The sequence below is a fragment of the Euprymna scolopes genome, chromosome 9, assembly GCF_053919585.1.
Source record: "Euprymna scolopes isolate OS-2025 chromosome 9, ASM5391958v1, whole genome shotgun sequence".
NCBI lineage: Eukaryota > Metazoa > Mollusca > Cephalopoda > Sepiida > Sepiolidae > Euprymna > Euprymna scolopes.
In genome coordinates, this window is record NC_136490.1 from 140,997,480 (window position 1) to 141,024,206 (window position 26,727).

The 26,727-nt window shown below is 31.1% G+C and overlaps 1 protein-coding gene across 46 annotated transcripts in view; it reads left to right on the forward strand.

The window, feature by feature from the left end:
- Window positions 1-26,727, forward strand: part of LOC145284881 (CLIP-associating protein 1-B-like) — a 450,911-nt gene that overhangs the window by 226,807 nt on the left and 197,377 nt on the right. For all 46 annotated transcript variants that reach the window (XM_080133909.1, XM_080133914.1, XM_080133920.1 and 43 more), the window contains exon 10: window positions 17,374-17,508. In XM_080133909.1, the coding sequence (XP_079990035.1) occupies window positions 17,374-17,508 (135 nt within the window). The remainder of the gene's footprint in view (window positions 1-17,373; window positions 17,509-26,727) is intronic.

The window sequence follows — 26,727 nt, forward strand, 5'->3', positions numbered from 1 at the left end:
GCGTGTGTGTGTGTATGTATATCATATTATGATTTTACAAGTATTATTGCTCTGGGGTAGTTAACACGCCTATATCCATGGATTTGTCTGGCTTATATAATGCCAGAAATTTCTACCTTCAAGCAGGGAGTGCACTCATAGTTTAACTGCTTGCAGTGAACCCTAGGACTCTACATTTTATAATTGTGACCCCTTAAACTGGACCACAACACCTATGAAGCAGTGGTGCATGCTAATTGTAATTGTGAACATGCTTCACGTGCAGTCACTTGGCTATGATCTCCTACATATTGTGCCAAGCCAAAGTTGTCTATCGATTCATCCATTACCGCAAAAAAAAAAAAAAAAAATTGCATCCCAAGCAGAATACAAGTGCAACTTAATAAATAATAATAATAATAATAATGTTTATTATTTTGGACAAGTGACACTCACTTCGCCAAGGTTGAAGGACCGAACTGCAAATCTTTGCTTGACCAGATCGACATGCATAAGTTCCATTACAAGCCCTTGGATGAGATTTCTCAAGGAACCCAACTGACTCAACTGCTTGGTAGCTCTCATCAAAACTAACTGCTTTCTCTCTAACATTCAACTCAAACTGTCACTCTTGCTCCTCCTTTTCCAAGGTCTCTCCACGCCTGACTGACTCTGGCCCTTTGTTAGTGGTCACTGTTAGTTCGTCTCAAGGTTGGCTGCTCTAAACATCTATTGAAAACTTGAACTGTCTCTATTTATAGGGGTTTTATCTAGAACCCATCTATGAAAATTATTTTTCACATAAAGTCCAATTCCAGCATGACTTTCCCATTAAATTAGACACTTTTTTCAAACTAAGAGAATATCTCTTGGGTGGCCAGAGATATTTCCAGCTTTCTGCCCCCCCCCCCTCCACTTCTTTCTTCTTCTAGCCAAGCATCCAACTACTTCATATCTGCTTCCACATGCACTGGCGAAACATGTTGCACAACATATGTTTACATAATGGATACCAGCATAGAGTATGGAATCTGCAATGTCTAGTTCAAATCCTTTCATGGACTTTTTTTTTTTTGGTGTTCAGTTATACACTTCAGAATGGTATGGCTCAAATGGGTCAGATAACCACTTTAGTTTAATTTATAGTATACCATGAATTATTTTACCATAAGTTATGTTGGTAGGACAAGAGTATTGTAATGGATACTGACACCAATGATGTAATCAACCAAGTTGAGTTCAATTCAATTTTTCTGTTTCATTCAATTATGCTGTAATAGATAAACAAATATAGTAACTTCTGTTTAATAAATTGTTTCCAATACAATGTTTTTTTTTTTTTTTTTGCATTAAATAAGCAAAAAAAAAAAAAAGGAAAAAAAATAGCAGTTGTTATATCAACACTGATGAATCAAACGTATTAAAAATTGGTACAGTGGAATTACTGGTAGATTGAGAGATGATAATGAGTTTGTGTGCAAGAAGTTTAAGACAGTGGAAGACTGATATGAACTTTGATGTAGAGAAAGTATATTTGGATAACTAACCAACAAAGTGTTACCATTATTGGCCAAGGATAGAGTATATCAGGCATATGTATACATTGTGATGTATGGCAATGAAACCTGGTCAGTGAGGGTCCTGGAATGTATAGAGTGATATGGGCAGAATTGGTGACTCTTTGTATAATCACATTGGGAGAATGGATGAGAATTATTAAGTTAGTAGATGTAAGCATAATCGCGTTGACACCCGGTTCCCTTTTAATCGTGGAAGTTAAGCAACGTTGAGCCTGGTCAGCACTAAAATAAGTGATGATTTGGGAATTTCAGGTACTGTATGTGCTCTCCGCTTATCTGAGCATTGCTTCCAGTCATCCTGGAGTTTTTCTTGCCACTGAACTCAAGTAGTGCCAATTCAGGAGAGGTATGGTTGGAGATTGTGCAACCATTGGCTCACAATTTCATGTGCAGCTACCTTTACAGTGGGTATCTATTGTCAGTCGAGACTAAATGAAGGTATCCTCACATAGAACAATTGAGCTAGCAGAGCCAGTTTACGGGGGAAGGCCAAGGAAAATATGGAAGTAATACGAATGGATTTGAGAGAAAAAGGGATAAATAATAATGAGAGATAGATTAGTATAGAAGCCGATTTCTAAAACCCATTCGACATATGCCAGCTTGTAATAAGGATATTAAACCGAATATAATGGTCCTCTCACCATTTCTGTATTTTATCTACTAAAGATCTTAAAAAGAAAAAAAAAAAAAACAACAAAACCTCAAAACTTTTACTGGAACAATAAATCAATTGTAGCTGATGAGTGAATGTAGAACCAATAAATCTTTATTCCTTAACTGATTATAATCAATTGCAAAGACTTTTACATGAAATAGAAACGTGTGTTCGAACATGTTTTTCGTGTTGAGAGGTTTCTACAAAAGTGAAACTTGAGTAATAATAATGAGATGATGTGTTAAATTGTGCATCTAATTATGAATTTGATTCCATGAAATAATTGAAGAAAGTGAATAAACAAAGAAGACTGATGAATGTTGTCTAAAATCATTCATTAATAACTTTTTATTCTGCATTTCAGTTTTATATGATAAATATCGTCTATGAAACAGCTTTTAAAAAAATAGCTTACATATGACAAAGGATTAAGTATAGTCTCCATATACACTATTTCACTGTCTTGAATTGTAAGCCATGTTTAATTTCAGAAGAGTTTCTGATGGGTACCTGTTCTGTACAAGTCTTGGACTTTAAAATTTTGTAGTCAATGATCAAAAGATCTTTCTTGTGTTAACACAAAAAATTATGTGCCGGAATGCTAAAAGATTCAATATTTTTATGGAGCAATTCTGTGTTATGATTGGTTGCTAGCAGAACGTGGCTCCATTTGGTTGGTCAGTTCTTATCCCCAATATTTCTAAGTAGAACCTTCCAACTTTCGGTGATCATACGCTTCTAATATATCAAAAATATTCCAACACCTCCCCTATTCTTTTAGATAATGGGAAAGCATTTTCAGTTTTCATGTTTAATTTTCTAAAAAAAAAAAGATATATATATATATATAATTGGCTTTAATGTGAGGCTTGCTGAGCACTTTAAAAAAGCAGTGGGTGAGTGTCTATTTAAATGGACATTTAAGGAGGTCGTTTACGAGTACCATTCCCATGGCCGGTGGTTAGAACTGCCGACTCAACTCGATGGTTGTAGGTTCAATTCCTGGCTAGGGAAAGGTGCTAGTCTAGCTGCACTGATGAGCTGTGAAACAGTACTGTACGTGGATGGCTATATATATATATATATATATATATATATATATATATATATATATATATATATATAAAGTTGCATTTAAACTAAAAACAAAAGTCATTTAGTATATAAAGCTTTCTATTATCTCTCAATATAATTTAATGTCAATTATTTCAGATTCTATGCCTGTATTTTTATTGATATCATTTTCAACCGATGTAGTGCACTTCTTGCATTCCAAACTTTAATAAGATTTTATCAATGTACCTCGATTGATTCCTTTTAATAATTCTTTTTTCATGAGTAAATTGTGTGTCCAGAAACCATGATATCTGGCCAAGATCCGTCATTTTTATTTTTTATTTTATTTATTTAATCTGTTCTTAACATTGGCTAACAATATGTCACAATTTTATGTGATTAAAATGTCATCGGCCCATAAAATTAAAATCAGTAATTTGTCTTTATTTTGCGTATGCAAGCAGGGGCCCACTGGACATTGTTTGAATTGTTGTTTAATCATATCATCATGAAATACTTGATTCCAAATTTGTCTGCTCTGCCTCAAACCATACAGTGTTTTATTAAGCCTCCACATGCAATTTTTATTTTTTATGATGAATCCCTCGTGTGTGTGTATATATATATATATATATATATATATATATATATATATATATATATATTAGTCTTATCGGGACATTTAAATAAACGTTTTTTACGTTTATTTGATGGATGTTAAGGTTCTATTGCGATGCGATTTGCAATAAAATTCTGATTGTGATTAGGTGTTTGTAGTCGGTGTCATAAATCTGAGATTCTGGCTTGGTTCATTCTTATCATGCATGGTTATAAATAGAATCGCTCCAATCTGTGGTCATATCCTTTTAATTACACCAAAAAATATTGCAACATATTTTGACTCCATTTTCTATGATATAATGTAACATCTGGTCTTATGATTGCAAATTTAGCTTACACCTGTGTTTTCATTAACTTTACAGCTTCAAAGTACATTGAAACGGATGTGCTTTGACTGTCTTGTCATTTTGATTCTGCCTAACCCACAATGCCTAAAACGATTTGAATGATTCATAAATACACGTTATGTCACAATTTGATTGCAGTCAAGTGCACATACTCCCATTCCACCACATATTGTTAGGCAATTTAGAATTTGTGAATCTTTTTTGGCTTTCTAATATTTTGTATTAAAATCTTGTAAGTTAACACCTAAAGTGAAGCTGATTTGCTTTGTGATAAGCAGGTGAATATTTGTCAGATAAATTTGTAAAAGTATGATTCAATTTATTTCATTTGATTCAGTGCTTTTCAGCGTCCGTATATACACCTCCAAAATAATTAAATTTTGAGGAATATCATTCTAAATACAATTTTTCAATTCGGACTAGTTTCTTACCTTTAAGATTCTTTTTTATGAAAACCACTCCAGACAAGGCATTAATCCACTTGATATAAGGAGCTAATAAACAAAAATACTACTTCATGGTCAAAAAGTATTCAATGACAAGTGCTAGATTGATTGAATCTGGCCCAGAAAACAGCAATTCTTCCTCCTTTGTCAGGAACATTGCTCATGGAATATGAAGACTAAAGGACAAAATAAGGGAAAAGAAAGTTACAAAGTTGGGGACACTAATCCCAAGGTCCACTTTCTTCTCTCCTTTTATTAGTAATATTAGCAGAAATATGTGCTCTCCATTTGCATATTTTTGTGACATCGCCACTGCATCACCACCACCACTAAATGGATGAAGTAATGCCTAAGAAGATTGTTTTATTACAAAAGAGCATATAGTACCCTCATCCCAAATCAAGCATTGTAAGATAGTACATTAGGTTTGAAAAGCTATGGTAAATTGAATTGAGCATTAAAAGATGGTAGCAGCATAAATTCGGCTTTAGATGTATAGGTAATAGTATAAATTCATTTTCAGGCAGATACCAAACTTCCATTAATAATAGTATTTGCTTCATTAAGCTTTTTGCCTAATTTTAAAGCAATGTTTTTCAGCCTTTCCTTGTTGTGGCCCCTTGACTCTGATTCTTATCTGCTAGTTGTCCTTCAACTTAATGCATTTAAAGAAATAATTACTATGACATCAAAATATTAACTTCACTTATTACAGTATCATATTATTTGCATAAATTTCTTTATTTGAATGAACTCTTTTATTTATCAATGAAAAATTTATTAGCCAACAAAGGAATTACGATTAAATGTGGCAATTATAGAAAATTAATAAATATAAAAAATAAAAGTGGGTAAAAAGATAATTTAAAGAAGCGAGTTTTACATTTCAACATATTCAAATCTCAAAACGTCCATTTTGCATGTATCAGAAAAGAAAAAAAAACTTTAAAGTAAGAAATTGAACTCGTGGCACAATGGATAGTGAACTTGGTGAAATTCAGTTGTAAAAGATACATTCCTGTAGATTGAAGGTTCAATATTCAGTGCAGGTGACCCAAGGATTGCCAATTACTTAGGACTTCTATCCAGTCATAGCTGACACAATGCTAGCATAAGTTTGTTTGGATTTCTGTGCAAATTACCAAGTTATACAGAAAAATTTGTAAGTTTGACACGATACACCCGAAGAAGGGCAGAGGTTACATTGACTGAAATGTGCAAGCAATACTCAAGATGAGAACAATAGCTCGAAGAATCTAAATAAATTTTTAATTTCAAAATATCAGAATCGTAATACTTATTAATTACAAAAGACCTTGTTCTATCAAATCAGACTGTCTGTGAAGATACCAGCTTTTTGACTAAAAATGCACTAAATACTGATATATTTTTCCTTTCCCTTTGCAAAACCTAATGTTCTGCAAAGTCAAAAACCAAAACAACAATTCCTCTACGAAACAGACCAAAACCACCAAGAATAAATATTTAAAAATATAAAAATACATTTTTTACCAAAACTGCTGGATTCAACATTAATTAAATAAAAAAGGTTTGATATATAGTGAAAGAAATCCATCAAAGTAAACATTGAAGCGTAAAATGTTCTTTCAAAATTTTAGGATTTGGTATTAAGTAACCTGAAAAAGTTGATATGTCATAAAACAAAACTACTACGCTAAATCAAAATTATAAAATGCTCCACTTATATTTTTGTATCCTAAATCGTCCATGCTCCATCCTCCAGCAACCACAAGGCTAAATTTATGGTCACTGAAAATATTCTATACCCCTTGTTAAAGAATATCACAGTACCTCTTCTTTGCATACATTTTTTTTTTTTTAGCTTCTTGAATCATATTTTAGTTTCTTTCTGACAACTCAATTTAGTCAGCTGCTGGTAAAATTTTAAATAGCTTAGTCATATCAATAATCTCCTTTTTTTTTTTTTTTCTCACACACTCGAGCAATAAGAACTGTTTACGATATTCTCCACCCTGCATTATTCATAGACTTATCTTGTATTTATTCTTGCATACTAGCTGAAAAATATACTTTTCTTTTTTACTGTAAATTCACAAACAAATGTTGTTTCATTGATGTTTTCTATATTATTATCTTCATGATGTCATTTTCATAACGATAAAAATCTTTTTTTTTCTTCCATGTTTGCACTGTTTTTATTACCCGATACACACGTTTTCGTATATTTATAGACACAAAACTCACCATTAAAATTTCATGACCATTTCTTGTGTGCATGCTTTTCATTTCTACTTGACTTTTTTTTTTTGATTATTTTTTTTTTTTTGATTATTTTTTACTAATCAACTATTTATTAAAATAAAAAATGTAATTGTGTAAAGTATTTAAAAAAAAAAAAAACAATTTTTAAAAAAATTGTTTGCTATTAAACAACTATTTATTGAAAGAAAAATGCAATCGTGTAAATTATTTTTCAAAAAAAAATAATTTCATTATAAATTCAATATATATGCAGACAATAACTACCTATAAATAACGTATGTATGAAACTTGTATATCACAGACATAAAAAGTGTATTTGGATTTTGCAAACTCCTGTTCTAATTTTAGATATTATTCTCATGTTTCGATCTTTGTAACCACAATGACCCATGACACAACAGATAAGTGTTAAGTAATAATCATTCCTAAATAAAGGTTGAAGAGAAAAAATCCATTTTATTTTTACTGTTATATTCTTTTATGGGTTTGTACGAGAGATGCTAAGAATACAATTACAAAATAAAGTTCTGCCTGGTCATGGCTGATGAAACAAGAGCAAGCTACCCCCATAGATTTAAAATAAAGGGTTCTATTTTAAATTTGGTACAAGTTCCAGAGTTTAACAAGATGCATCTGGATGTTTAAGATTACATAGACTGAAATATTGTAAGAATAACATTCAAGATGAGAAATTGTAATTAGAATAATCCAAATAATCGTTTCCAAAATTTAAAAAAAAAAAAAAAAAAAAAAAAAAATTTAGAACAAAATTTACTTGTTTTTAAAGTCGACTGAAATTAGGTTATTATCAGTTGCATTTATGCATGCTTAATTTTTAAGACTTCAACATAAGTCATCTTTTTTAAAAATGACTTTTTTAAAAAAACATTTTTCTCTTAATTTTTCTGAAAGGTCAGCCCTTCCATGGAGAGAGAAAAGGACATGTCTGATGTTATTGACCATTATGGTCTGTCAGTGTGTCTGTTTGTGGTTGGCACATATTTTAAATTAAAAAAAAAACAAGGCCGATAGCCATTAGTCATGTGCTCTCGTGTAATGAATGAATGCGTGAATGTAGGATTGACATGAAATTCTTAAAGATAAACTAAAATGACCGAAAAATGGGCTGAAATGACTTAAATAAATAAAAATTAAATGACTTAGAATGACTTTAATGAACTTAAGGATGAATTGAATGACCTTAAGAATGACTTGAATACTTAAAAAATAACTGGAATCCTTCAAAAACAACTTTAATCATCTGGAGAATAACTTGAATGGCTTTGAGACTGACTGGTTGTAAAGTGGGTGATCATTTTACATTAAATTAATACAGAAAAGTGATCCCCCACTTTATATCACAATAAATACAGCATGTAGTAAGAACAGATACTACATTTTGAGATATTAAATCTTTTATTCAGGCGAAAAAAGAACATGATCTTGGCCAAAAGTCCAAGAAAAGCTTAAAAAGCTAAGAACAGCATTTATTAACAACAGACCTTTAATCTTAACCAAAAAGGCCAAGGACAAAAGTGTTACGGACCGACTTATAGAGTCATTTGCACACGACTAAAAAGAAAGTTTTCTTTGAAAAAGGTGTCTTACACTGCACCCCCTCCCCCAAACGATTTTAATCATTTAACAAACTATTTAATGACATTTGGTTTTCCAAAATTTTCAAATTAACCTTACAAAATTATATTTTCAATGATGTGACCAAATTCCTTGTAATATAAGCCAGTATGTAAACTACATTGTGTTATTGTGAGAAATTTTTTTAGTTACTTAATAGTTGCGATCACTTTTCATTTTCTGAAGTAGATCATGTTTTTATGATTGCCATGTTACCTTCCTGTAAATGGTGTTAAATGAGTCCTTATAAATCCACTTGTTCATATTTAAACAACGTAGGTATAAAACATGATCACGAACATAAAAAGAAATTTATTTTGTTTACGTGAAAGTAGGAAGATAATCTTGTACAAAAGAAAGCAGGTTAAGATATGTAATGTTCTCGATGAACTAGTTGTTAGTTTGAACGACTTATTGTGGATGTGCCATTTTTGTTCTATTTTATCACATGATTTCTTGCTTCATGGCACCGATATAAATATATGTTAACTAGTCGAAGAACATTCGTATTATTTGTCATCTTTGTACTACTGCTCTCATCTTGACTTATTTTCACATTTTGGTTGATGTAACCTCCACCCTTCTTCAGGTGTATCTTGGTGAATTATGGAATGTTTCTGTTGAACTCAGGAATTTGGATAGAATTTTGAACGGACCCTTTACTTCATGGGGGTAGCATGCTCTCCTTCCGTCAGCCATGACTGGATAGAAGCCTTATAAAAAGATGCGGATTCATTTTCCAGCAAAACTTGGAATTTTCCCAATTTTTAAACATACTTGCAACTGGTTTGCTGATTTTGGTATTACAATGCTTTATTGGCAAGCAAACTCAATTGACCTGGATTGAACGAAGAGTCTGAGCGAGTGTTAAGAGGAAGAGGACATTTGCCAAGCTTAACAATACATATCAGCTAACTTTATAAAACATCTCAGTAAAATCGCCTCGATACCATGTTCGAGTAATGCAAACAAATAATGAACAACAATGCTCTATACAAAGATCAAACAACTAAGTAAAATTTTATGAGGAATCTAATAGTAATAATATATCTATGGTGGCTGTCTTTTTTTTTTATATAAAAAGTTTCCAGCACCCTGCAAACTTTTTAATTTTTACCACTGACTTTACTTTTGTATTAGCAATATTGCCTAAAGATGTCTCTAGTTATTTGTAACTGGCTGACCGAAACATCCTCATAAATATGTAGCATGTAGCAACATATAAATGCTTATGTAAAACAAAAGTATCTTTTGCCCTACTTCAGTATTGAACACTCTTGTATGAACTTTCATCAGTTGCTTCACCTCTGGAAAATATTAACCTGAAATAGTTATAATACTGTAAGATGTGTATGTGTGCACCAGATATCTACAAACAACAGAAGCAATATTTTACTTATAACTTTTAAAATTATAGGGAAAAAAGTGGAAACGGTAAAATGTATTTGAGGTGCACAAGTAGTGAGATCTTTGTCCATTCCTGGTAATTTTGGTGAAGCTTTCTAGTTTATTATAGAGTTAAAAAAAAGAAGCTATTCTTTTATTGATTAAATATGATTGAAAAGTACACGGTTATCTAGATTTGAGAAAAAAAAAAAACAATATTAAAATATCCAAAACTAAAGAATCTGATCCAGGTGCTGCAATATTTGTAGGAATTGAAAGTAGGTTTAAAATTCTGGAGTCTGATTTTTTTTTTTTTTTTTAATCTGAATCTTCACCCTAAAGTTGCAAAGTCAATGTTTGCAAGAAAGTAAGAGACCCCCCCCCCCCGTTAACTACACATATCTGCAAATAACTTTGCATATACATTTAACAATTTTTTGTCAATTGACACAGTTGCATGAAAATCTTATCGAAATATTTATTTCTATGATTTCAATGGAGATATTTTTATTTTCAAAATGTAGATTTCAGGCTTTTTAAAAAAATTTAAAAAATTTTTTATACAGTTCATAAATTTCAGAAGTTTTTAATGATAGTTTATAAAGTTTTATCCCTTTTTGTATATAAATAAATTAAACTTTTTAAACTGTTAAAAACAGGCCAAAGTTATAGCTACTGACTTGAAAGGAGTGCTTTTTGCTAAACTTCTAAAGTAAACGTGATACTGTTATGACTAGGGCTATGACAACAGCATATTCTTATCATTGTTTTGACTCTCGAGTATATATCTGACACAGTTAATCAACCGAGAAGCACATCACTCTATATAAAAGCATATAAGATATCAACACACGCTCAAGAGTCAAAACAATGAAAAGAATATGCTGTTGTCCTAGCCTCAGTGATGACTAATCCCTATTAATCATTAACTGTGCATGAAATGGATACCATAATACTTAGTTCACTGCACCTTATCATGACAAAGGTTGATATAAAATTTCAGCCAGATCTGCCCCATAGTTTCTGATAAAAAGTAGAACGGACATACAAAGAAAAATATGCATTATCTCTCTCCCTCTCTCCGATAAAAGTTGATCCCTCTTTAGGGAATTAAGGAAAAGCTGTCAACTAGCACGATATAATTTCCAACATCAGTTGTTGAATACTCTGTGACTGTTTACTGTTTATGCTCACTGAGAGTAATTATCATCTCCTACACTGAGAACATAAGTTCAAAACACGTGTCTGTAGGTTAAAAAATAATTTTTAATATTTATCTATATAATATTCTACTTATTCCTTTCAGAGTTCATCCTTTGCAAAAAGTTAAATACAATTTTTCCAGGCCAAATTGCTTAAAAAAAAAAAAAAAAAGATCAAATTTGCAAAATTTGGTTCATTAAAAAAAATGGTCTATCTTGCAAATCTAAACAAGAATATGAGAGTTGCCTCCCTTTGTAACATCGTTTTTGAAAATCATTATAATAATATATGATCATTGTTTTAATTTTGTGGGAAAGAAACTTGTAATTTTGACCTACAACAGTTCTTCACCAAAGAAAGAAGTTAGCAAAACATTATGTAAAAAAAAAGAAAATTCGAATAAAACCCAGAACAAAACAAAAAATATTGTCTGCCAAAAGGTGCTGAACTGAAGGAGTAAATTAAAGATTATCTTACAATGTGATTTTATTTGTATTGAACTATGTAGCACAATATTATTTTCTAAGTATATTAGTATTTTTTTTGTTTCTCTCATTTGGGTCATTCCATATTTAAAATACAATGGACATTATTTTCATAGAAATGTTAATAAACTCATATTTACTGTGTGTTATTGTTTCTGAGAAGAAACTAATTTTTTTTCTCTGTCCAGAAAAATATTAGCTTTATCAAAACATATTTTCCATAGTTTTTGCTAGTTTAAAAATATTGTCGTGTGTGTGTGTGTGTGTGTGTGTGTGTGTGTGTGTATATAGATATTTTATTTGTTTAACACATTTTAAAATAAAACCTCTTTGTAATATTTAATAAATGTAGAAGATAATTTAAATATCATGTAGTGTGTAAATAGTTTAATATTAGCTCATCGATGATTCATTGTTATTCTGCATAAAGAAAGAATGAAATTGATATCTTGATACCCCAGGGTTTGGTAAATATTAAAAAGCAACAAATTACTAAAATGTGTCCCCCACAGCTGTTGTTAAGATGCGAATGTTTAAAGTGAGATTAAAATAACTGCATGAAAGAAGCTCATTGAATGGCATCATTTCAAAAGCTTGATGGGATTTAACTTATGATTTTTACATAACAATAATAATGCTAGTATTAAAAAATATAGGAAAGGCAAGTTTTCAACCTGAAAAGGTAAATATAAAAAATAAGTAAAAATTCTTATATCTTTGATAACATTTTCGCTGAATGTCATGCACATCTTGAAAATGGAGTGTTTGTTTGATGAGAAAGAACATATATTAAGTGTTGTCTTTTATTTCTCCCCTCTCTCTTTCCATATCTAAAAAGTGAGGTGTGTGTGTGAGAGAGAGAGAGAGAGGACAATTCTCAACCTATATACTCAAGATTTTTGATCTACAGATTAAAAGTTGGTCTATAGGATATTAAGACATGTGAAAATTTTTAAACTAGTTTTCATCCTGGAAAAAAAAAAAAAAAAAAAAAAAACGGCTACTAAGGCGTCAAAATTGAAAATTGGTACGTGGGGGTTGTCGGATTATCTGTTTGCTGTTTCACGAATGTGCATGCGTGAATGATTCACATGACAGATTCCTTGTTAAAAATAAGTAGGTTTGAAAACACTTTTTTAAAGATGGTTTCAAGCTGGCCTAATGGTTATTGTACTTGACTCACTGTCTTGAGGTTTTGGTTAGGATCTCAGCTTGAGTATTTTCTTTTTTTTACTTACAAGAAGTGAATTGTTTAGAAAACAAATATAATACTCACATGCACACGTTTCAGTTTCTGTATGAATTAAAATATAATATTTATGCATATTTTACGACTGGACAATGCCGGGTGGCCTGCTAATATATAAGTTCAAATGTATTGAACTAAAAAAACCAAAAAAAAACAAAAACAAAAATAAACAGTATTTTTTCAAAAGTGCTCAATACATATGTAAATGAAATTATGGTAACATACAAAAAAGACAATGTGGATTAATCTACATTTCAATGATACTAATATAAATTTATTTCAACTCTAAGCATCTTGATATGAGATATAGCTAACTATGTCTTATGACAACTGATGGGTATGCATATATTTCTAGTTTCACAATTGAAGAAATCCTCTAATAGTTCCAAATTTGAACCTGTCTCCTTAAATTATCAATTTTGGATGTTTCATTGCTTAAATTCTACACTTTAATCAAACCTCAGTACACACTTCGTTCTGATATATATATATATATATATATATATATATATATATATATACTTTTGCATTAGAATTCTTACAGAATATATTATTTCAAAACTAAGACTTTACCATAATTTTCAGATTTTAACAAATACCAGCTGGTTTGATTTCATAACAGTTATTAACCAAGGTTAGTGAGTTGATTTAACACATCTAATGCCAGAATCCAGGTTTAGATGGTATAAAACTTATATAAACTAACATTTGTATCTTTTTAAAACAAGGCTGCCTGTATATCCTTGCAAGTTCCTGAATAATTAGGCTTAATCACATGGTCATCTTTAGAACTGGTTTTTCATGGTTAGCTTCCATTTAAGTTTTTTTTTTTTTTTTTTAAATTCACTGAAGTAGTGTGCACAGCTGTTTTACTACAACAGATGCATTAATTGCATATTTAGAATAATAGCCTTCATTAAATAAGACACACTTTGAGACTTTCGTATTTCTGATGAAAGTTTTTTTTTTTTTTTTTTTTGGTTCTTATTTAGAATTCAAATTAATTAAAAAAAAAACAACAACAAAAAACGTACCAATCTTTATGATGTATGTAACTGTCATGAAATGAAGATGGCATATTCCAAAAATCACCATAGTAATTTTTTTTTTTTTTTTTTTTTTTATTTTTTAACTAAGAAAATCAAATTTTATGACGAAGCAAGATACTATTTTTTGATCCGCCGTGTTTTATATACAAGAGAGAGACAATTCAATTCGGACTATAAAGATCAAAATCAGTCTTATAATGGATGCAATTTACTATTAAAAATCACTAAAAATCGAAAAAAAAGAAAAAAAAAAAAGATTTTCTATATTTTTGGAATATGACATCATAAAGATTTTTCTGTATTTTTTTTTTTAATTAAGTCGAATTCTAAATAAGGACCTTTTTATATTTTTAAAAAATAACTCCTTTTTACATTAATCATTACAATCGCCTTTAAATAAACTCTTTTAATGGCTGTTGCGATAGCATCAAACCAGTGCATCATGCAAATGAATATGATTCATGTTTAAAATGATGACAATAACTTTGCTCTGGCAGAACATTTGTGAACCGCTATATAACACTTTGAATATTTATCAAGATATATTTGAATTTGGATTATTTTGAATACTATTATCATTGTGAGTGTTATTCCATGTAGTTATTATAGTCTTCCAAACGATATCTTGCTTCATAATGGATTCCATACAAGGGTGTCACAAACAACTTCTGACTTCTCCGGGAGTGATCAAGCCGAAGTCTTCTCTCTCCTAATGAGACTAAATTAGATAAAGAATGTTTCTTAGTCGAGTGTTTCCTCCAACTAATGTCCGATGTAACTTGTAGTAATATCCTTGTCTCTGTTCTGTCTCGTGATGCCTTTTGTTTTTTGTCAATGTGAAAGCTGTTGAGTCATAGAGCAAGACAGATTCCAACATAGCTCTAAAAGGTTCCTTTGAAGATTGAGAGAAGGGCATCAAAATGGTGTGCAGGCCGTCAAGGACAACTCGGACCTTGTCTTTGTAGATTCTTGTACTAACCATAAAATGTTTGTCTTTTTAGAATATCAGAACTTATTGCTTTGCATTAAAAAGTGACAAGATTTTTCTAACAGAAATCTTGTTGAGTACATTTAACATAGAAAGGAAATCACTGACCAGAAAATTATGTAAACAGAAATTCTATTATGTTTAGGATATAGAAAGTAGGTACAAGTTTGAAAGAAAATAGTTTTGTAAATAAACATCAACAAAAGAATCGAGTTGACTTTTAAGAAATTATAAAAGTCTAATGAACCCTATGTGCTTTCATTTGTGTTTTTTTTAGTTCAGTTTTATTGATATAAATCCATTGAGGTCATTTTTATTTTTTTTTTTTTATCGGATGAGGATTTGATAATTTGGTTTATTCATGTTATTGAGATTGTTTTTCAGATTGTTTTTTTATATCAGACTAGCCTGAATGTTTGGTGTTGCCTGTGTGTTTGGAGGTGTTAAAAAAAAAAAAATGGTAATAGGCAGGCAGGCAGGCTCGAACCTGTGATGTGAGGGCAGAAAAGAAAGTGAAAGAAAATCTGACGTCTTACCCCTACTCCATGACATGACCAGAAGTGTAAAGTGTTCAAATTTAATGTCAATCAAAAAAATGACTTGCAGAAATGGTGTTGCTTTTAAACCTACCATGAAAGTTGTTTTTAATGTGGGGGAAAACCAGCTAGGCCAAAAACACGGGTACTCTGGTAGTATCCAAATAAATAGTAATTGTCTCAGTATGAAGGGTTTCCAGTACATTTACCAAGGACCAATTACAGAACAGATACTACTCGGGCGAAGGCCTGGTGCTGGTGGTGGCATTCAATTAGTTTTGCTTTATTTCTACAAAAAAGACAAATAAACAGCCAGGATGACGGGAATTGTTTAAAGCTCAATCAAAAAAAAAAAACATAAGATAGACAATATCTGTTTGTGAATCTGAGATATTACAATCTAGGAAGTATAAGAAAACTTCTCCTGGAATCTAACCGACGCGAGAACCCTGATGCAAAAAGTCTTTCGTAAACATACACAAACGTGCTCATTTTGCCTTTTGTATATTAGATGAGGATTGCTAATGTGGTTTATCCAAACTGTTATTCTCAGTGTTATATTTACAATGTTTAAGCTAATGTAATCTCCAGCATTTTTCAAGTTCCTCGTATTAATTTTTTTATACTTAGTTCAATCCTTATTATTGGTAATAACTATCAAAAAACGGTCACTTAGAACTAAATCTTTTATGTGAAGCCATGTGCTCCCTCTCGACAACTGCCACCCCCACGCTATTGTGTCTTGTGGTTTTCCATTCATCTTTGTCTCTTGTTTTGACTCGTCTTCATTTCTCACATTGGCAATTGCCAAGGAGTGGGGGTGGGGTGAGTACTGGTTCGCAAGTATAAAAAAATAATGCAAGAGAAACAAAAGAAAACAGTCTCCGACGCATTCTGTAGATCTCAGTTGTATTCTCTCTGTATGTGTGATATCATCATGGAAAATGATCCTCTAAATGCTAATGTCTACATCTTAGTTGCTTGTTGAGTCCATCACTATCTGTGAGTAAAAATTCTCCTAATATTTCGCTTACATTTGACGCTAGTATGCCTATTTGAAAAGTATACCTAAAAATGGAATGTCCTCGACAGTTTCTTGCTAAAGGAAATGTGGGAGACGTTGAATTCAAAATTGGAGAACACGTTTAAAAAAAAAAATCTGCTCCAAATCACAACCTGTCATCAACTGTTTCAAACTCTAAACTGTTCATAAACAAACTCTAAATATATTGACCTCTATGTCTGTTTATTTTGTTTTAGTCACCGTTATACCTTGATTTATAGAAACTGAATTTTTCTGTATTTGTTCTATCACTCATTCTCAACTGGCTATTTGGAAACTGACCACTGACTGCTGGGGGTCTTCTTGTCTCAATATTGCAAAAGGACTCTTCCCCCCCCCCCCCCATCATTTTACTAATTTCACTTTGAATACTTCTACTAATGAACCATTTCCTCACATTGTTATGGATTTTTTTTTTGTACTTCTGACATATTTTTTTTTTTTTATAAATCACTTCCTAACACTCTGGTGAATCACAAATATAACAATCTAAATGAGAATAGTGGTTTGAATAATCAAACATAAAAAAAAATACAGGTCCTTTGAGTCTGTGAATATGTGTGATTGACAAAATGGATATTGCTGAGTTTATCTCCTCGTATTTTCGTAATTAATTCAATAATAATGTTGTGAAAAGTATAAACTTACAATTTCTCCAAATCGTGGGTAAAATAGCACCTTCCTTGCATTCAATTTATCATCTACAATTGTTTTGAATTCTTGTTTTTATTCTGCATTAAGTAATTTTAAAATGGTCGTTTAAATGGAAAACAAACAAACCCAACAAACTTTTGAAATGATTTTTGTTTTTCAATTATTTAAATGTATTTTTATTTATTTTATTTCAGCACCAAGTCGTAAAGACTATAACAGTGAAGATGAAACTGATTTTGTCAAACCAATGTCCAGAATGCAGCCTATCCGTCGTAGCTCAAGTGCAACTGCTCGCAAATCTTCAGGACTTGCAAAAGCTGTTACATCAGGTAAACTAAAAATTTTCACCATTTTCTTTTTTTCTTTTTTTTTTATCGAAATAATTTTGTTAATTTTTTTTCCTCATTAAAGCCTCTTATAATTGTATTTTTAATTTTATTACTTTTGTTTCACTAAATATTGTTACTGTTTTTAGATGTGGACGTGGTATTTTTATAACTATGTTAGCCGGTTGCATTTAAGTTTGCCCTTGACTTTGCATTTAACCATGACCTTGATTAAGCTGCTGCTGCTTTTTTTTTTTCTTTGAAGATTTTTCTTTTCATCAAGCTTATATATATATATATATATATATATATATATATATATATAATTTTTTACAATTATAGGAGGGAAAGCAATTATGTGGTTTAAAAATATTTTATTGTAGAAACAAAAGAAAACTTTATAGATAGCATTTTTTAATTAATGGCTAACAAAAATATCTTATTTTCTCCTACTCAACACTGGCCAGTTGTTCACAATGGGATTCCCAATGAAATGTTATAAAATGTTACATGGGTATATCCAAAAATTTAGGAGTGATTAATGAAAATGCTGATCTTATCTGAAATCGGCATCATAAAATTCGATTAGAGCACTTATTTTTCTGCTTGTTTCTAAAAATAAAATAAAAAAACTATATTTAGTGATATGTAGTAAGTTGAGGATACCCACATTATTAATACTATGTATCATCTACCTGTATATCTTAGAATTAAAAACTCTTTAAATATATATATATATATATATATATATATATATATATACTAGTATTTCTGCCCGGCTTTGCTTGGGCCCTATCTACTGTTCATAACTTTATGTGCATATGTATACATTAAAAAGTGTGAATATGTACGGTAATGCCTTTCTATATAATAGGTTTCCTTAACTACCATAGAGAAAAGTTGGTAGAGACCGCAGAGTTCAATTTTTTTTTAACTTTGACCCTAATTTTGACCCCCTTAACATTTATTGTTTTGGGCTCAAATTAAATTAAAATGTTTTACCCATGTCCAAGTAACCTACATCTAAAATTTCAAGTGTTTGGACCCAAAATTGGCAGAGGAGTTTGGTAGTCTGCAAAGGTCAACTCTGTAAGCTTTGACCTCTTGCCATCCAAATTTTTGCCCAAAAATTGATTAAAAAGCTTGCTGCATGTCTGAATACCCTTTATGTAAAATTTCAAATGTTTAGACCCAAAATTGGTTTAATAGTTTGCTAGAGACCGCAAAGGTAAAATCTTTTGAACTTTAACCCCTTGGAAGCCAAATTTTCAGGGGGGAGGGAAAAAAAAAAAAAAAAAAAAAACGATTAAAAAGCTTGCCCTGTGAATACACTCTATGTAAAATTTTAAATGTTTAGGCCAAAAATTGGCTGAGTAATTTGGTAGAGACCGCAGAGGTCAATTTTTTAACATTTTTGACTCCAATTATGACCCCCATAACATGTGTTTTGTTCTCAAATAAATTAAGTTAGATTCATGTCCAAGTAACCTCACCTAAAATTTCAAGTGTTTAGACTCAAAATTGGCGGAGGAGTTTGATAGTTCTTAAAGGCCAAATTGTAAAACTTTGACCCCCTTAACAGCCAAATTTCTGGTCGAAAACCGATTAAAAAGATTTTTCCAAATCTCAATACGCCTTATGTCAAATTTTGAGTCTGTAGACTGAAAATTGACAGAGTTATTTGGTAGGGAAGTGTACACACACAGACACAGACATTTTCACTTTTATAGATACGCACACACATCGATCTTTGATTCGGTTATTTTTGTTTTCATGAGTAAATAGTGCAGATAATCTAAATGCCCTGTATACAAATGCTCTATGGAACACCGTGCAGCCCCCCCCCCCAAGCCTTTTTAAAGAGAATACTTTGGCAATGCTGCGCGTTTCACCCCATGGCAGTTCATCCACAAAGTAATAGCTGCAGAACCACTCCAAGATTGGCGAAGATGTCTAAAAGGCAAACTGAAAACATGGTTACATACTATCAAGACCGATGTCGAACATAATTCCAATCCATAGCTTTACAGTGTTCACTGCTGGTCCTAAAAACTTGCGGACTGATGTGGGTGGTCTGTGTTCGTATGGAACACTCTTTCACAGGAGGAGCTGGCTTAACCCATTTTGGGTGAATATCACCTCAAGTTAAGACTAAACATGAAATAGATAAATTTGGAGATTTGTTGACTGGTAGTCATAAGAGTTAAATAGTTATGTTGATTTTTTTTGTATTTCATTAATACGTTTTTTAATGCTTATACTAACCAACTTATTCATGAAATACCCAGCTAACCAAATATTTAAAATGTGAAATTTTATTTTACTTTTATATCAAGAAGAAATATTTAAAAATCTACATGCTTCAATATAAATAATTTGATATTGATTTGAGATATTTTTTTTACACCTCCTGATCTTATTTCTACAGTTAATATAAAAACAATCCAGTTTTTAGTCGCATGCAAGCGACTCTATAAGTCACTCCGTCGGTAACACTTTTGTGCTTAGCCTTTTTGGTTAAGATGAAAGGTCTGTTGTTAATACTGTTCTTAGCTTTTTAAGCTTTTCTTGGCCTTTTGGTATAGATCAAAGTGTAGTATCTGTTCTTACTACATGCTGTACTTATTGTGATATAAAGTGGGAGATAACTTTTCTGTATTAATTTAATGTAAAATGATCACCCACTTTACAACCAGTCAGTCTCAAAGCCATTCAAGTCATTCTCCAGATCATTCAAGTTGTTTTTGAAGGATTCCAGTTATTTTTTAAGCATTCAAGTCATTCTTAAGGTCATTCAATTCATCCTTAAGTTCATTAAAGTCATTTTAAGTCATTTACTTTTTATTTAAGTCATTTCAGCCCATTTTTCGGTCATTTTAGCTTATCTTTAAGAATTTCATATCAATCCTACATTCACGCATTCATTCATTACACGGGAGCATGCGACTAATGGCTATCGGCCTTGTTAACATGCAAAACTGATAATAAATTTAGAACAGTGTAACATTCCATATTTATTTATAGTTTTTTTTCCTTTAGCCATTTTATTTTTAAATAATTGAATTGATTTCTATGTTCTAATTTGCACGGAGAAAAAATGCTTTTATAACCAATTATAGTTTATAAATAAAAACAAGTTTATCTTTGCTGATAAAATGTGAGGCAAACCTATTAATTTGATGTTTAAAAACAATGTCATCATATGAAAAGTCATCCATTATACACTAAGGAGTTTAATAAAGATAAGTTACAAAATTGGTTTAATTTAAAAAAAAAAAAAAATTGAATTATTCTGAATACTATTCTCATCTTGGTTATTTTCATGTTTTGCTTGATTTAACCTTCTTAAGATGTATCTTTTCAAACCTGGCTATCTTTTGTGGAATTTGAAATTGAACTTGTTATTTTATACATAGATAGTTCTCCATTTTGTTAACCATGATTGGGTATATGCCTTATGTTATTCTATCGCCTGTAACAAGGATTGAACCATCAACTCAAAAACTTTCACTACTTAAAACTGATTGTTAACACTTAACTGGTACACTATGAATCCATGTAAAGGTTGGAGGTTCAATTCTTACTACAGGTTATATTAACTAGAAGTAACATAAATATTAACACTTCTACTTGGTCATGGCTGATGGAACAAAAACAATCTACCCCATGAATTAAAGGATTCAGTTTGAAATTCTATATAAGTTCTAGAATTTGACTAGGATCTGAAAATATACACCTAAAGAAAATCCGGGATTATAATGACTGAAATGTGAAAAATAACAATCAAGATGAAAAAATTAGACTGAATAATTTAAATAATCTAATCCTCATCTCCAATTCTGTCTTGGGAAAGTAATAAAAAATATAAAATAAAGTTATTTGAACGGAATTATTATCTTTAGCTTGTTAACATTTAATATAGATTAGACCTAGAAATTTTCTGACCCTTGGAACACATCTGATCCTGCTGGCTATTGCTGAATGAATTTTTAAAACTATTTTGGTAATTCAAAACAGTTTATTGCGAAATGCTCATAATCTAGAAATTGATAATTTGTGTGCAGAGGAATTTAAGTCATTGAAATTGCTAGATTTTGTATTCTTCTGTGAAAGGGGAAAGATAGAGGTCATTGGGCATGGTCAGAGATCATTTATTCTATTTGAATTTACCTGCAGAGACTCCCACCCCACCTCCGCACACACAAAAAAAAGTACCGATAATGGAAGAACAAGTAATGTAATAATATAATGCTCCAAATTATGTTAATTTACTTATAAAAAAAAAAAAACCCAGAAGACTACTTAAACAAAAACAAACCAAATGATATTGTCATAGAAAAGAATGTGTGAAAGATTCAATTTATTCACTTTCATCGCCATTATAACACGTTGAGACGCTCGGTATCGACACCATCATTTATCAATCTAAAATGATGATCAAATGATATTTTATGAAGTTGTACCTTCAGGATCGTTTTTATGTGTAACTAACATTTAGAAAGGGTCTCTGTTTATTTGTCTACCTGTGGGGCTGAGGGTTAAACACAAGTTTTTTTTTTTTAGTAGAGAAATATCTAATGCCACAAAAAGAAGGCACTCAGAATGGGGGATCCCCAGTTGAGAAAGATTTCTATTCTAACCAGGCACAACACAGGTATTACGCTTTGATCTCAGCCTATATATCGCATTGTTTCTGGCTAAATCAGATGAGTAGGTTGCATTGTTTTCCGCATTCTAAGAATACTTTGCAAAGGAGCAAATTCTTTTCCATTGTTGTCCATCCTGTAGAAATCTAACCCCCCCTCCCTTATTCAAGTGCCATTCCATTAACTATTGTCATTGCACAATGAATGACTAGCAATATTATATTTCCCACTCACATTCTCTGCCTTTTTTTTTTCTCCCTTTTTCGCTTCACACAACTTTGGTGTTACCTGAGGAAAGTGATCGGTTTCATGCATAAATTACAATTGAAAATTTCCTTTTGAAATGATGAGGTGTACGATTTTTCTTTTTTCATTTTTTACCTTTTTTCAGTGATTGCTAATTTGTATCCATTATATTAGCAAGTGTTTTTCTACATAAATTTTGTTTTTTATATTGTTAAAGTTCTTACACAGGTTAGACAAGCTGATTATCTGTCTTTGATATTCAGATTGATTGAATACGAGCTTTTTATTCCTTGCTAGTTCACTAAATATACAGTTCAGTGGATTTTTTCTTCTCTTTACAATTTTTTGTATAATTCGGACATTTTATTCATCAATACAAGTCCTACTGATCTACATTTAAAAGCCGTATCATTGCACCTAATTTTTGCATTGTATTGACAAGATTTAAGGCTCAATTTGTCAGCCATGACATATATTAAGAAATGAAATCTTTTGAGTTCCTCTCTGAGCTTTAATCTCTGGTTCCTCCTTGTAAAACTTTCACACTAATAACTCATCTTTCTCCATGTGTTACTTATAGAAAGAAAGGTTAGAGACTACATAAACGCTAAAAAAAAATGTATTTATATGTAAAACGGGAATTATATATATATATATATATATACTGTTTTTATGCATTTTAAATCATTTATATATTTCTCTGAAGACAACAGAAATGCCCCTCCATGTGCTGAATCTATGTGTCCTCTAAGGGAACAGAAACCCATTAAAATTCAAATACATACATCAAATTTTAATTAAATTTAAACCATATGTATGGGGCATTGATTCATTTTCAAAGTTTTTTTCCAATTATCTTAGCAAAATGTGGAGAGGGGCACTAAAAGGGGGGGGTGATTTGATTTATTCATAAATAATTCTTATGATAAATTTTATAAAAGTATTTCACAAGAAATGCCGCACAAGCTCAAATTGGTTGGGGTGGATGGGGGTTGTGCATACTATTAAACTAGTTCCAACCACCACAATACTGCATTCACATTATGGGCAATCCTACTTAAGATCATCCCCGGGTTTTGATGTTTTTTTATTCACAAGAACATAGTGTTCCTTGTTAAATTCCGAACAATGTTAGGTCTTACTACTAGTTATACATATTTTCCGTGATGAAATAATTTTTATTTTTCTTAACAGAAATTTTTCTGAAAACTATTTTCTACATGAACTGATGCAAAAGTTTAAATTATAGTCACAATAAGTTGATTACCATTGTTCATCTACGATGTACAGAATGAAGTTTGATTAGATGTGTTAAGCTGGCTTGAGAACAATAGTTTTTTTTGTTCTTGTATTTTAACTTCTTTCTCTCCCTCATATATATATATATATATATATAAACCTTTCAGTTTTACAGATAAGTTTCAAGTGGTCTACTTTAGTTATTTTTGTATTGTTGCATGATTGATATGGCATAAAATCATTAAGGCTTACAATGTTTTGCCTGCATTTTTAAAGTTCTTTTTTTTTTTCTTCACTCACCTTAAGTTATTCGCTTGTCAAACTTCATGAAAAAAAAAAGAATTTTTTTCATTCATTGAAACATTTTTTCTTGTCCATTTGGAAACCCTTTCATATTGCTAAAATCAACTCTACTATTAAAGTTAATTTTGGATGTCAGTAACTATGGTTACTTCTATTCTGAAGAGAATATATATACCTAATCACTCTTTGGGGAATTAAGAAAAAGCTGCCAATTTTAGTGTAAGTGCAACATTCCAACTTCGAGGTTGTTGAATACGGTGACTGTTTACTGTAAATGCCTGTCAATATGGCATTTATAGATATTTCATTTATGTGTGAATTGCTGGTGGCCTGGAAGAAAGAGATTAGCCTACCAAGTCAAAGGTGGTTTTGTGACTGGGTTTGAATCTCCAGACTGGTAGTGAGTATTACTTATACTGGTGATTGCATAAGCGTGAAACACTGGTGCCTGTAGGTATAAAACCAATTGCTAATATTTATTTAAAAAACAAACAAACTAATATACATACACACACACACACGTATATATATATATATATATATATATATATACCCATAATCCATTAGGTGACTTTGATTTATCCTAGTTTTAAATTGAAAAATTCATAAACTGTAACTATTTTAAGACATTCTTCTTGCATTATGTATTATCATTGCTGGAATCCATGGAAATTCCATATTTGTATCCTTCATCTGTTGTATATAACGATGCTGTGCTTTAAAAATATTCCTACAGATCTCCATAATATTTTTGTACCACCTTTGGCTGCAACAAAGTTATGATTATCGAAGTAAAAGCTAGTTGATGTAAATAAAGAATATATATCTCCCCCCCCCCAATCCTTGGAGTAGTTTGTAACATATTACCATTCTCTGGACGCCTGTCACAAACACAGACCTTACAATATTATTGTGTCATCTTTAAACGAAACAATATTTATTATATATTCCACTCTACTATTACTTTTTTCTTTTTCTCGTAAACTCCAGGAGTATTCGGGCAGTGAAATTGTGTTTGAGGGCATTTATGGTTAAAAAGATCTGATTTACATCTTTATTGTACTTTTTTGTATAAAAACAAAAAATTCTACAGAAGTTTTGTGATGAGGATTAATATCATTATTATTACTACTTTGGATTTTTATGTTTTATTTAGAAACTAACGGGGCTACCCGGCGTTGCTCGGGAGTGTATAAACAATGAGAAAATCTAATTGGATTTTGAATATATTTGTTAATATTAGTAGAGAGGAATTTTTAATGGCTATGTAGTATTTGGTATTTTGAGTACTAAATATTTACCATCTGATAATGACCTTTGATTTAAAAAAGATTCCCTGGAAATATTAAGAGTAGCATTTTAAATAACAATGTTTTCAAATGTTTTTATTTCAGCAAAGCCTCCTTATATTAACAGAAGAAAGTCAGCAAATCCATTCACATTTCCTATGCATTGTTTACATTTTGAAATCGAGTAATTATGATCTTCGTCGGTAAATATATGAAATCAGTCATAGTTTGATTTGTTCCAAATCAATGTTCGTGAAAATTTGATATTTGACATTTCTTAAATGCGATAATCACGATGGTATAATTATTTTGACCGGAAAATAAATGTTTAGCTGTGTGTACCCCCCCCCCCCAAATACCAATGTTAAACCTGGAAACTTTGCCCCCCCCCCAAAAAAAAAATAACGATGTCAAACTTTCCATAACGCTCGAAAAAATGTAAACAGAAAAAAGAAAAATCAAACGTAACGAAACTAAATAAAATGGAAATGAATTAGTAAATGGTACCAAAAAAAGAAAAAAAAGAAAAAAACTAACAATGTCAAAGTTTCCAGAAAGATCAAAAAAATGTAAACAGAAAAAAGAAAAATATGAGGGAACGAAACGAAATAAAACAGAAATGATTTAATGTATGGTTTAAAAAAAAAACTGGAAAGAATCTGTGTGTATATATGTATCGTTCTTAGTGTAAAACTGTGAACAACGTAAAAGTAAGCAATATATTTGTTTTAGTGTAAAAATGTGAACAACGTAAAGCTAAGCCTGGTTTAGGTGTAAATTTTGATATTTTAGATTACGGAATGCGATAAATACAATGGTATAATTAGTTTGACTGAAAAAGTAATTTCTAACTGTGGGAGCAGAAATCCCCCCCCCCCAAAAAAAAAGAAGAAGAAGAAAATAACGATGTCAAACTTACCAGAAAGTTCGTAAAAACGTAAACAGGAAAAAGAACTGAACGAAATCAAATGAAACGGAAATAAATATATAAAATAACGATGTCAAGCATTCCAGTAAGATAGGAAAATATAACGGAATGAAACGAAATATAATGGAAATGATGTAATGTATGGTTCCAAAACAAAAATAAAATGGAAAGAATCTGTTTGTAATTTGTTTGTATTAGTGTAAAAATGTGTAAAACGTGTAAGTAATGTATTTATCTTTCCTAATGTATAAATGTGAACAACGTGTAAGAGTGGTGCGTTTTCCCCAATAGGAAGCAATTCAGTTTTTGTAAGCAACTAATAAACCTGTAAACGGTGGGCGTCCGTAAAAGTTCCTTGTGAACGATCAAGCAGCGGTGTAAATGGGGAGCGGGAAAAGGAGGAATTTAATAGAGAGAAAAGATTTTACAACTTCCATTAAATCTAATCGATTTTGGCAGTGGACTCTCACCAGAGCAAATATAGGAATGGACGATTATTGAGTAAGTGTAGAGGTAATAGGCCTATAGCACACCTCAGATAATGTGCCGCAGTTTGTGCATGTCACAGCCG